General features: G+C 39.7%; 1 protein-coding gene across 6 annotated transcripts in view; it reads left to right on the forward strand.

The window, feature by feature from the left end:
• Positions 1-13,813, forward strand: part of LOC113587931 (uncharacterized) — a 29,369-nt gene that overhangs the window by 12,623 nt on the left and 2,933 nt on the right. Inside the window, exons 1-6 of one of the 6 annotated variants that reach the window (XM_081710821.1) lie at positions 5,006-5,189; positions 10,476-10,787; positions 11,978-12,223; positions 12,826-12,966; positions 13,269-13,373; positions 13,659-13,742. In XM_081710821.1, coding sequence (XP_081566947.1) covers positions 5,141-5,189; positions 10,476-10,787; positions 11,978-12,223; positions 12,826-12,966; positions 13,269-13,373; positions 13,659-13,742 — 937 coding nt within the window. In that variant the 5' untranslated portion in view covers positions 5,006-5,140. Of the gene's footprint in view, positions 1-5,005; positions 5,190-10,475; positions 10,788-11,977; positions 12,224-12,825; positions 12,967-13,268; positions 13,374-13,658; positions 13,743-13,813 lie in introns of those variants that run through there. The other 5 variants (XM_081710822.1, XM_081710825.1, XM_081710824.1 and 2 more) reach the window with 5 other exon arrangements.

Here is a 13,813-nt window from a genome sequence, read left to right on the forward strand (position 1 = left end):
TATATGCATAGACAAATATGCATAGACAAATGCATTCATTTATCATACATATATTTTATAGGAACAGGTGTTCCTGAGGCATGTGTGTTAAAATTGAACCAGATGGCTCTGGACCACCCCTCACTCTGACCAGACCAGTGTTCTGTTTTATAGCAGTGACACACTTCTGACTGAGTTCTGAGCTTAGGCTCACAGACCCAATATCTGCAGGGCAGGCCATTGACATCAGGATTCATAATAAGGACTTGAATAAATGCCCTGGCTTTGGTTGTCACTTTGTGGAACACACTAGATAACTAAAACCTGGTGTACCCAGTGTATAGGGAGGGTTTAAATTTCTCAGTGTTGTGGTTCTCATGCTTCAACAGTTCAACACATTCCATTGGAGACCTAAATATGGGATGGTGTATGTTACACTTTGAGAGTTAATTAGTGTTGTAATAATTAGTCATTAGTCTTAGGGCTAATTAGTGGGGGTCTTACCTCTAGGAGTTCCATGTTCCATGACAGAGGATCAATCTCCATGAGATGTTTGGGACTTTGGAATGGCACAAGTTCATTTCACTCATTTTTTTTTGCACACATAGTCTGCTTGCCTGATAGTGTTTGATTAAACTGTTATGCTATATTACCAACCATCAACATGCACTGTGTAATACATATATAACACATTATTAAATAGCAATCCACCCACACCATTACCCACTGCCTACCATTTGTCTACTGTCTAGTACTGACTGGATATGTGCTTTGTGAGTGTTTAATTTTAATTTAATTGTGATTTAATTGAATGTAGAGATTGTATAGTTTATACATTGTTTGTCTGCTGATGTTTAGTATTAAATGTAACAATTATCCACACATCTTTGGTGAGAAGTAATGACAATGCAGTTGACTATAGTTGTTGTAAAGCTTTACTTGTCACGGTATAGGCCTCTCTTCCGAGACGCCTCCCTCTGTGTGCGTGTGTGTTTGTGTGTATGGCCACGCCCCCTGTGCATTGCACCTGTTCCTAGTTCTGTCATTACGGCACGTGTATATGAGGTCTTGTGGTAACGTTGCTACCTGGTCGGTGTTTGATCTACCACTAGCCGGTGTGCTACGTGGTCTTTGTCTTGTGTCTCAATGAACATTGTTCTGTCTCTCACGACTTGTCCCCGCATCCTGCTTAGCCTCCTCGCATAGCAATACTGATATTACTGTATAAGAACCCTGTTGGAACGGAGCACCTTTATTTCTATTAAATTCTACTCTCTGTAATTTGTACCTGCAGAAATATCAACAAACTTTCCTGCACATATACAGCAATGATGCTGTTTTAACTAGTGCTAGTGGACTACAGGATTATAAGGATGTGGTTACATGTCGTGACTACTGCTGAGAAATGCGGATTCATTAACAGGATCAAAAATGTGTCATAGTGTTGCTTGGGTGCAAAGTTGTAGTGTGAGATATGGGTTCTCAAAAATGTATTCTATTAAAAATGGTTACTACTGAAATAGCCATGTATATGTGTTTGAGCTGAAGGGAGAAGGCTGTAGCATGGCAAAGCCTGACCAGACCAGTGACTTTGTTGTATTCCTGAAACAGTGCAGCTGGACAGGTGTCTGCTAAAGTTGTCTGATCAACAGAAAAGTTGTTACATCACTGTGGGGTGGGACCTCTCAGACAGATATATCAGTATATATAGCTGTAGACACTGTTATAGAGAAGGGTGATGCAGGACCAGCCTTCAGAACTCGAAACATGAGTCAACACAACCATGTTAAGAGTAACACATGATGCAACATAAGAGGTAGCAGGAGGCATTGCAGACATCACATGTGGTTATGGGTAGCAAGTTGTATAACAGTGGCCAAAACTACATTTTCATCCAGCATGCACAGAGATTGCACACTTCCAGAGACTGGACCAGGAAGAGAAGGATACGGTAAGAAATTTAAAGGGGGATATGATAAGCAAATTAAAGTCTTCCAGCAGTGTACATGTTGTTTTGAAATCCCCAGTCAGCTAGTGAATGTAACGAATTCCCGAGCACCGAAGGGCGTGGAGCAGGACGCACAGACTCTCTCGACGGAGTGAAACATTTAATGACACAAAAACATATAGACGATGGTGGCACTCACAAACAGCATTAACGATGCACACAGACACACTTAACATAGGCTAGACAAACATGATTACGAGTATTACGTTCAGACGCTAACAAACAAACAATAACCAATGGTGAGGCACGCACTGACAGGGGTTTAAATAGACATACACACACTAACACTCAACCCCGTACAGGTGCCTTCACGGGGGTGTGGCTACAAACATGAGTGAACCCCCCTGCATGCGGCAGGCAGTACCATGTGACTCATGGGGGGGAGCATCCCATGACAGTTAAACTTTCAAATCTAAAATAAAGATGCAGACTTCAGAATTAGTTGAAGAGAATAGCTGGTCCTGTCCTTTATTGCAGATTAACATTAACAAGCATTCATGAGGCATCCTCCGGAGAATGTCTAACAATCACACAAAGAACCCACAATTTTTATATATTTGTCAGCAGTCATTATGTATTCACCCCTCCTTCTTTTACATATTAGTGTTCGCATTCTCCACCATTATATCTAATCCATGCATAAGTTAATATAAGCAAACTGATATTCAATACCCACACCAGTTGGAATCCATTACCACGACTTTCCAATAGAAGACTTCTGACCTGATCCTAAAGTTACTGTCCTGAGCTTGGTGGAGAGAGAATATGCGACGAAGGCACCCCTGCCACCTTTAAGGTGCCATGGAGACTCTCACTGGCTTGGAGGACTTGTGAGGGGATACGTAGACTCTGGGGAGCGGATGCCAGATGACATTTGTGCATTCACCTGTACATTGTTATATTTGTATATATATATATATATTTCCTTATGCACCCCTGTTTCTTTCCTCAGTTTGGACAGAGCACTCTCAGACCATTTCACTGCGAGTTATACCGTATATGACTATGTACGTGACAAATAAACCAAACTTGAACTTGAACATTCCTAGAGGCCCTACGAGGGAGCGCATGGGCTTTTGATTGGCGTGCGCCTTTCATAAGCTTGGGCACAGGTTAGGCTTCCACCTCCATGGAGGAGTCCACTGAATGCTCTGACTCCATCTCTGAGAGAGCCTCCAGGGGAAGCTCCTCCATGCTGTGGTGAGAGAAGAGGGTGTGCTCGGATCCTGCCTCTGAGCACGAGTCGTAGTAGAACTCCTGCCCCTCATTATAGCTCTCAATTTCCTGGTGCACGGAGGGCTGGTCAACCACCACTGTGTTTGACCCTGAATCCCCTAGATCCTCCGTTATCCCCTCAGGACGACCCTCCTCCTCTAAGTAAGGAGAGAGCAAACCGATAAGAAGTGCCGGCTCCGTTTCTGAGCAGAGGAATGGTGGCTTCTCTGGGCTCAAAGGCTCTGCTGTATAAGATGAGTCTTTCTCCTCTTTTTCCTCACCATAGAGGAGTAGGGGAGTCAATACCCTCCCTTTTAGAGCTATCGAGGAAGGTGCTAGTAGGATTCCCTGGGACTGTAGAGGGGGCTCTTAATGGAGCCTCACCTGCCTCCCCTTCATGGAGGAGCAAGTGCTGGGTAATTATATAAACCTTTCATCTCCAATACTAGCCGTGTTACTCCTGAGGAATGCGTCCATCATATCGGCAAACGTGAGCCGCTCTTCTCTTGTCCTCAAGCGTTTACTGGGTATCCTCGGGAAGTAACGGCAAGTACTTTCTCCCGCTAGCAGACCTCGGGCAGAATAGGCTTCTTGTTGCATCCCTTTGCGATCGGTGTTTCTGTTAACAAGGAACATAACTACAAACAGGTATGACATGGACAATCAAAACAACAGGGGCATGACAATGGACAGACACACACACACACACACACACACACACACACATACACACACACAGAGAGAGAGAGAGAGGGGGGGGGGAGGAGTTTAGGAGAGGGGTCCGTATTGTGACTGTCATGTTATGGCCCCGCCCCCTCCTCAAACGTCTTCGTGTGTGTGTGTTCGTCTGTGTTGCCACGCCCTCTCGTGTCGTCCACCTGTTCTGTATTATGTGTAATTGTCTTGAGTGTAAATATGTCTCCTGTGTTGTAGTACATGTTGTTGGTGTTTGAAATGTGCTTCGTGAGATGTGTTTATCGTTTGGGGTTTGTCGTGTGTTTTTGCTTGTGCGTATGAATAAAAGTGGGTTTCTGTCATCGTGCCTCGTCCTTGCATCCTGCCTCTCCTCATAACATCACAGTGACAAACTGATGATGATATTCTACACTCCGAATATTAACTAGTGTACTGGAATTCAGGGCCAAAACAAAACATCCAGTATTGTCACTGTCCAAATACTTACAGACTGATTCCTCACCAACATGATTCTGATGATAAACCAAATATACATTTTTCTCATCAAAGTCTTTCAGTGTGTCTTTAGGTTCACATTTACTCTTAAACAACTGCATATAAAGTGTAAGTACGACCATTAAGTACCACTATGAAACATACCTTGTAAGGTTATATCTTGTCAACTGTAGCTGTAGATACAAGGAAGCTACATTAAACTACAGTGAAATAATCTGCTTTAAAAGTCAGAATACACAGTTTCCTTTAAAAGTAAAGGACCTGTAATGTCAAAAGGCCTGTAATATAAAGGACCTGTAATGTCAAAAAGGGAGTATTATTATAGTATCATCATAACTTAGAAAGAACTGACAACAGTTTAACATTGTCCACATGTAATACATTGCTAAATAGTCTGTGGAAAGACAGGAGCTAGAGAATTTGTTAAACAATTTAATTATTTTTACTACTTAAATACTGTAATTTACACATCGGATTCTGTCCATTTTATCTGGTAAGAAAACAGGAAGTAAGTTCTTACACAAATGTTATGATACTTCCTCTATTTCATGCAAAAGCATTATTAGCCATGTCAAAAATTAGCCAGTTCCATTCTCTCATTGGCCTGCCTTGTTTCCTCATCAGGGTGAAGTTGTGTGTAAGTGTATAACCGGAGTCGTGACTGACTGTAAAGTTCTGAAGCAAAAAGCTTCAGAGAAGCTTCTCTTGGGTTGAAGACGTTTTAAGTATTTTTACCACTGTGAGAAAATGCAGGTGATCTTTGGAGTCCTGGTGATGTTCACAGGAGCTGCCATGGGCAAGTAGCACTCATTTTATTTTAACTCATTTTATTTTTGGAATGACATTCTTAAAAATGAGGGTCCAATATAAGAATTCACAAAAGGGAAAAACAGATTAAAAATATAGATATTTTCTAAAACTCGCTTTTTATACTTGTATGCCACTCATGTATTTAGATAAACTTGGTGTTTTATGGGTTTTTCTAAAAGAAATGACAATTCAGCTACAAGGCCTTACAATTTGTCTTTAACACCATTGCAATTTCATAAGATTGTTTTTCAAAATGTAAATGTATTACCTATAGGCTTACAAATATCTATTTGTTGGGAGGCTGCGGAAGCTCAAAAGGAAGCTTGCGGATAGCCTAGTTTTATTTATAGCGGAATAATCAACAATAGCAAACACGGAACAGACGAGGGTAATAGCCAGATATATACACCAGGGAATTGTCCACTACACGCTATAGAACAGCAATAATACTTCGCAGGGAATAAACGGAACTGGAGAGAATATAAAGCGTAGCAAAGATAAGACACAGGTGACACTAGTAATCTGGTGATGAGGATCTGGTGAGGTTGTGCAGGGGAAGACGGGAGGTGCAGTCATGGACTGAGGGCGGCTGCGTGACAAAGATTTGCCTGCTGTTCTTGTGAGAGATGGACTGGACATGTGCAGACGTACATATATGACTGACTTATGGCATATCTTGATATCAACTTTATGCTGATCATGTAACAGTAAGATTTTTACTGAGTATTTCATCATTGGAAGAATTCCACATGAAACATTTCAATATAACAAAATATTATAATTTATGATACCCCAGTCATTATCTTCTAATAATGTTAGATTCATATATTCTATTCAGCCAATACTTAATTTCTATTAAATATAACAAGTTATAGTTATTCATTCTCAGAGTAACTTTGCATTTTATGTTTTATACTGTCGCTCCATAAATTGCTCTGTTGTGTCTGGAATAGTGCATTCTCGAGATGAGTTCATATGGTCAATTTTGGGTGCTTTATATGTAAAGCCTTGCAGGCATTTTACTTCCCTTTCATTGTAAATGACAGTATAGTTTAACTCCAAAAATGCCCTTCCAAAGAAGTAAAAGAGTATTTTGACCACAAGCTACTTGGGACAGCTGTGACCATCACTCTGCCTATGCTGTTTCATTACAGGAAACAGCAAAGATATTGCATTAGAGCGGTCAGGTCACCACAGTTTCTCCAACTCACCCACGTACAGTTGTGTTGACGCTAATCATCAAGCGTCAAGAAGAACTTTACTGGCATCCCATCCCTATAAGAGTATTTAGTTAAACAAAATAACATTCCTTCAGGGCCTCAGTCCAACATACAGGACAGAGTCTGTGTTCACAGGACAATACAGAACTTACATGATTAAGTAGGAGCACCACTCTACACAAGGACTACACACAGTGCAAGAGTATTCAGCACAGCTGACTAAATAACAGACCAGTAAACTTGCATTGTCAACTGAACCCAAAGCCCAATATAATAAATACAAAATGAGTTCACAGGAAACATAATAGAGTGAAGCAAAAATCTGTAGGTGTGCAGACATCAGCAAATGAACTACAAATGTCCTGTGATGTAGTAAGATGATAAACTGGTCATCTTTATGTGGGCAGTGGATCCACTGAGAGTGCTGACAGCTTTACTGATGTAATATTTGTGATGGGAGTCTCTGGGAGGCTCTGATCATGATCTCAGTTTTCATTATCCACTGCAATTTAAGGGTGCATCTCCCATACCAGACAGTCTGGTCCAGGCACTCTGAAAGATTTGTTTTTAATATCTTATTTCATCAGTTCTTTGAAGCACAGATAAGTTGCACACTGGAGTCCATTTTAACCTTCAAAGCCTACTGTACACACTACAGTACAATCACTATCTGCTGCAGGTCTTGTGGTCTGAGACACTGCAGTTCCCATATCAGGCCAGGAGACAGCTGGTCAGAATCTCATGGGAAGTTCTGTAGAACATGCTGAGGAGTGCAGGAGTGATCACCACAGGCCTTCCTGAATTCAACAGCCAATTCAGTTCAAATGTATTTATAAAGTACTTTTTATAATATGTGTGACAGTCCCTGAAAGCAAGAGGAAGAAACCTTGAGGAACCAAGGCTGAAAAGGGAACCCATCCTCCTCTGCTCAACACTGGATGGCTTATAGGCCTTAAGAAATGACTGACAAATATTTCCTTTAGTAACATTGTTGGTGTCACCTAATCTGCCCTGGCAGACCACACAGACCACAACATTCATTCATTTCCCCAGTGCCAATCACTCATTTATTGAATTATCACCTACACCTATTCCTCATTTACTGACACTCTATATAATTCCCACAGGGTTCATTGCTTGGCACTAATTGTCTGTAGCCACCAGACAGAGAGGAAGCTAAACCTGCTGTCTGCACTCTTAAAAACTTGCAGTTTTGTTTTGTTTTGTTTTGTTTTTTTTCCAATAATTTAAATTTTATCATGGAAAGCTTTCTTGAAATCAATACTGCTGTGTCCTGCTGGTATGTGTTATTCTGTTGGTAACTGCTTCTTAGTTTAGATATTGCACTAAAGGTCTGTAAACTGTGGTAGTAATACATTATTCTTGATGTTTTCAATCAAAAAGAAAGGATATTGGATACACTGTAGAAAGCATCCTTTTGTACGATATAACTATCCTTCCAAACAGAGTGGAAGTTTCATACCTTAGTCAGACACCCTTGACATTCTACCTCGCTGATATGTTGTTTTAGCATGTGTATATCATTATTGAACCAAGGGACAAGTTGTTTCTATTTTTTCTTACTTCTTAATAGTACCACTAAGGAGCAATAAATCATTTTTACCACCAAAAATAGCAAAACGTATATAGAAAAGTAATTCCATTTTCTTGGTAAGATCACATTCTTGCAGCTCACATGAGATAAAGAATCAAATTGCTTTGTACTCTTCAAATGAACAAGTTTATGCTCCACAGAGCAGGCCTCCCACATGTAGATGGTCATGTTTTAAAATAGAATTAGTACAGAATCTCTGAACAATCCAAGTTAACAGGTGTCAGTATAATGGATGCTTAATAATGTGAAGAAGAGTTGTTGGAAAAATTACTTATTGCTCCTTTAAAGTTGTTTGACACAAAGCATCTCCATCAAAGTGCTCCATCATATTGTCTAACTCATTGGAATTAGTCCAAGAGCTAAAATCAGGTCAATCTGGAGGAGTTTCTAGAAAATGACTTGCTATGGAGGATGTTGTGATACATTTGAAACTATAGCAAGAAGATAAACATATGTTAAGACTAAGGTCTTGGCTGGAGGCAACTGTAGTCTGCGGGAGAATAGCTATGTTATCTATGTTGATGCCAAAGCCAAAATCAAGGTTACCGTACAATTACCGTAGTGAATAGACCCCTACGACTATTACTGTTTCCATAGAGTACCCATTACTAAATACTGTAGGAAGTGATTAAACTCTTATAAGAACTCAGAATAAGGTGCTGGTGGCTTATAAATTGTAATTAGTGAAAATGACTGAAAATATTTCTTATTTGTAGATAAATCCATTATGTTCAGACAAGGAATTTCAAAGGAAAAGGACTTGTAACTGATTTTCTGATTGATGCTATAAATAGTTGCTATACTTCAACTTTGGTAATTATACAAGGGTTGTATATTTTTGTATCCTGTGTTGCCGCTTATAAAACCAAGTTTAAAGCCATGTCTACCCACATCATCAGGAATTATATAATTTAATAACAACTGCTTTCAGTGCAAGGAATCTTATATTAAACAGTCCTAATTTTAGATCAAATGTGCTGTCACTAATAATTGATTGAGCTTTTTTGATGGTGACTATGTTGCTAGTACAGATTTTGCACGGTTTTCTGAAAATTTGTATGATTTGATGAACGGATACAGTCTCAGTAGAGTGGAACCTGTGTGGCATCTCCAGTTAGATGGCAGATCATTAAAGGCAGTATTTCTGCTGCTTGGCCTCTTCTCTTGTATGTCAGTGACTATCTATCCTACGACTGTCTGCCAGACTGCATTCTATGCTACAGTAAATGAGAGCAGCACATTTGTGGAGTGGATACTGTCCTGACTCAAAAGACCAGGCTTGCCCTCAAAACTGGAACAATTATCAATCACTCCCACATTGTTTACTGACCACCACTTGGACACCCAGCACTATGGCGACCGTTACCTGCTGTATGATTTGGTACCACATCACATTACACTCGAGTCAGAGCATCTAACTGTAGTGATCTCTTTTGTTCTTTTAGTAAATTAGTCAATCTTCCTCTGCTCCATACAGTCATTCATTATTGTTGTTGTTGAGTTCCATGGCTCTTGTGTCATCAGTAACTTTACTGATACAATTTGAGCTGTACTGGGCAGTACAGTCATGCGTCCTCAGTGTGAACAGCAGCAGACTGAACACACAGCTGTGGGGGATGACGGTGCTCAGGGTGGTGGTGCTGGATATGTTGTTGTCAGTCTGAACTCATGGGGACTCTCAATCACAAAATCCAGGATCTAGTTACAGAAGGCGGTGTTTAATTAAATCTCAAATAACTGTTGCTGAATGCATGTGAGCAAATGCAAAATGAACACTTCATGAGCCAATTTTATGTAATAATAATTATTATTATTATAATAAATATAATAATTTACTCCAAAATACATATTTATACACAAAATATAAGGAGTTTATACAAAAAGCAATAACAAATCATTACAGGTTGGAGGTGAAGTGAGTGGTAACTGTTCAAAACTGTATATAACTCAGGTTGCTTGTTAGACTCCGAGACATGTGGATCACCACGTCTTTACAAGCTGCTGCCAATTCTCCAACACAGGGCAGCTGAAAGCATTCAGAGGAAAGTGCAAACTGTTCTTATCATCTGCACTCAAGCATCCATGGCTAGTGTTGCTGTGATTGACAGAGTAAAGCTGTCCCACCCAACCAGAGAGCAGGTGTCAGTTCTGCCTCCCTGGACTCCTGCCCACAGATGGCTGTGACATCAGGGCTTGAGCAAGCAAATCCATGAAGACTGAGTGAAATGTTTTTCTGGTGCACTGCTCAGGAGCCCCAGATAGTTCCTTTTAATAGTAAAAGAGAATTTATTTTACATTTGATTGTATGTGGTCAAATTAGATAAATTTAATTTAAATTGATACTCAATCATTAAAGTAGATTAAAGTTGTTTAGAGCAGATCAGATGTTGTTGCATCAAGTTAATGACAAAATGTTCTTGATTTTCTCGCTCTGCAGGTGCGGTTCCTGCTATTTGCAGATTTAATCAGAATCGTACATGTTATGGAACTCTGGGAGAAGCACTGCACCTGGAGCTGGTCCCTGGGGATGAAATAATATTAAACAATAACATCACTTTAATTTTCAAATATAAAAAGCAAAACATCTCAACAAACCTTTTAGATCAACCAAGATGGCAGTTTATAGCTGATAATAGAACCATTATAATAACCAGAACAGAGAAGAGAGACTCAGGAAGATACACGTTAGACACCTTTGATGCAAAGGGTACTAGTAAAGGCAAATATCATCTCCAGCTGAACATTGAAGGTAGGACTATATCATCTCATGTCAGATAACAGCCATAACCGCTGAATTTACAAATGATTTCTTATAATTCCTAACTGGAAGAACACAGCTAGAACTTGTAAAGCAAGTTTCCTTACATTGGTTTGTCTGTATTTTAGGTGCATGTGTATCTTTGTAGTGCAGTTAATTTTTGATCCTTTCTTTGTTTCCAGTGTCCTCGTTCATGAATTCTGTTTTTAAAAATGAGCGGTTATATCTGGATATTTAGTTCATGTGTATAAAAATTTATACATATGCTGTATTTATGTATGTTTGCATAAATTGTATTATAAAGTGCATTTATAGGTTAAATGTTAAAAGCATGTAGCTAACACCTACACCTCATTCAAAACCAGGTCATTCATCAAAGAGACCAACCAACACTGACACATCATATGTAATCCACTTACAAGTGAACTATTTATGAATGCTTCATGAACTTGGTACTTGGGCAATATATTAAATGTAATATTAATATTATTTGAAGACTTCATGATTTTAGTCATTTATTCCCTGTAAAGAAAAATTATGGAGATTTAGTACATTTGGCTTGTGTGATGTAGGTCTACATATTAATTAACAACATATGTAAAAGATACCATATAATATATATATATATATATATATATATATATATATATATATATATATGTGTGTGTGTGTGTGTGTGTGTGTGTGTGTGTGTGTGTGTGTGTGTGTGTGTGTGTCACGGTACGGCCCCTCCCCCCAAACGTCTCCCTGTGTGTGTGTGTGTGTGTGTGTGTGTGTGTGTGTGTGTGTGTGTTCGTCTGTATGGCTACGCCCTCCTTGTGTTTCACACCTGCTACTCATTGTGTTGTCTTAGCGTGCGTGTATATAAGTCTTGTGTTTGAGTCTGTGTGGGTCGATGTTTGAACCCAATAGCCTGCGTGCTATACTCGTGTTGACGTGTCTAAATAAACTTATGTGTTTGTCCTACAAACTCGTCCCCGCATCCTGCTCAGCCTCCTCGTCACAATATATAATAGTGTATATACAATAATATTCCAATTTTACTATAACTCATGAATATGTCATTAAAGCTTAATGTAAGTGTCGTTATTGTAAAGCAAAACTGATATTTCTGTTTAAGGATCCTGTTAGAATAAAACATCATCTTTATTCTTTTAAATTCTGTTCTCTGTAACCTGCAGCTGCAGTGTCCTCAGTAGTAGTGAAGGATAACTGTTTCTCCAGTGAGAGGAGGACAGTGTCCTGTTCCTCTGAGGGGGAACAGCTCCACTTCAACTGGACTCTCAGTGGAACCAGAATCACACATCAACTTGTTGATGGGAACAAGACTCTCCAGCTGGAGAAAGAGTATGATGGAAATGTCACCTGCCATGTACAGAATCACGTCAGCCATGGACAAAGTTCTATTCTGTTACACCAGTGCCCTGGTAAAGCTCACTTTCTTTAAGCTTTGATATCATCATGGTAAAAGCAATAACAACAATAATGATGCAGCAATGACAATGTTACTACTCATAATCTTCAAAGAGAAACTCAGTTACTCACCATAAATCAATCATGTCTGAATAGAAACCATCACACAACACTGTCTAGTTAAATGTCTTGTTCCTTTAAAAGAGTACGACAGCAGTGCCCTGCTGCCATCTTGGAGATCTACTTCACTGCAGAGTCTCAGTCCAACACAGCTGACTCTAATGTTGAGAGGCTTGACTAACTGGATCAGGTGTGTTCTATTAGGGTTGGAGGTAAACTCTGCAGGGCAGTAGATCTGCAGGACCAGAGTTGGGCACCCCTGTTCTAATGTGACCCAACCCTGCTGGGCACCTCGATGACCAAACAATTCAAATGTAGTTCATTCTCTAATGTTGGTAGTTGTGCTTTAGGTATTAGTTGAGAGTTGATAATACAGGTAGATGTCCAGGGGCCAGACTGGACTGACTGTAAATAACAGAATAGCAGGATCTGTGTTTACCACAACAATTCTCATAGGAGTGAATACTAGTGATACTCTATTGATGTGCAATTCCAGGAACTTCAACTGCAGCTCCCACAACAGCGGTGAACGTGACATCACCCAGCATTGGTATAAGTCTACCAGTAACTGATAACAAAACCCTCACCCCCACTCAGAATCCCAACTCAGGCATTTATGTCCCACATATATATCTGAGTAAGTTGTTCAATAAATATAGATGGCATAGTATCAAATACATCTAAGTCCAATAGTCACTCTTTTTCCTACTTCTGTTTAGTTACTTGGTTTCCATTCAAAGCACATGACAAAGCTCCTCATCACCATATTATATCCATTATTCTGCGTATTGTGTGTAGTTCAGCACTAAAATATTAGTTTGTATTATCACTGTCATCATTGTTGTTGTTACTGTTATGGATATTTTAAATACTATCTTTACCCATAATGCTTGCTGTGCCTACAAAATCTAATGTGTTTTTCTTGTCTTCATCCTGTAGAACTTATTCTGATCATACTGGGAACTTTCTCTGTACTCCTCATTATTCTGTCCATCATAGTGTTCCTTGTGTACAAGAAGAAGCAACACAGCAGAAAGAACACAAGTCAGTTACTCTCCTTTCCGGTCCCTTGTCATCCAGTGTGAACCGATGAGGCTGAGATGATGAGACTAATAGGAGCAAGCTAAATGATTAATATCAGTTATCATTACAGAAGGTTTGATGGGAAAGTCACTGTAGCTTTTTACAAGGACAGCATTTTGCAAATGCAATAGAGAAATACTGCAGACAGCTATATGGGTAGAGATATGGATCACAGTGCAGCGTTGGCTCACTATGATGCTTTCCTTTCTGCTTCTTGATGGGTGGGTCTGTCTGATTCATTGGCAGGTTCTTCTCAGAATGGCGAGGAATTACTGTATGCTAAAATCACCCATATACCCAACAACTGTACCAAGAGAACAGGCAGAACAAGTAAGAGAGTCACTCCCACATTGCCCAGAAGAGATTGCTCCTTGGTTTTAGCAGTGAATTGAAGCAGTTTC

This window comes from Electrophorus electricus, chromosome 3, assembly GCF_041902795.1.
Source record: "Electrophorus electricus isolate QZ-2024a chromosome 3, ASM4190279v1, whole genome shotgun sequence".
NCBI classification, from domain to species: domain Eukaryota; kingdom Metazoa; phylum Chordata; class Actinopteri; order Gymnotiformes; family Gymnotidae; genus Electrophorus; species Electrophorus electricus.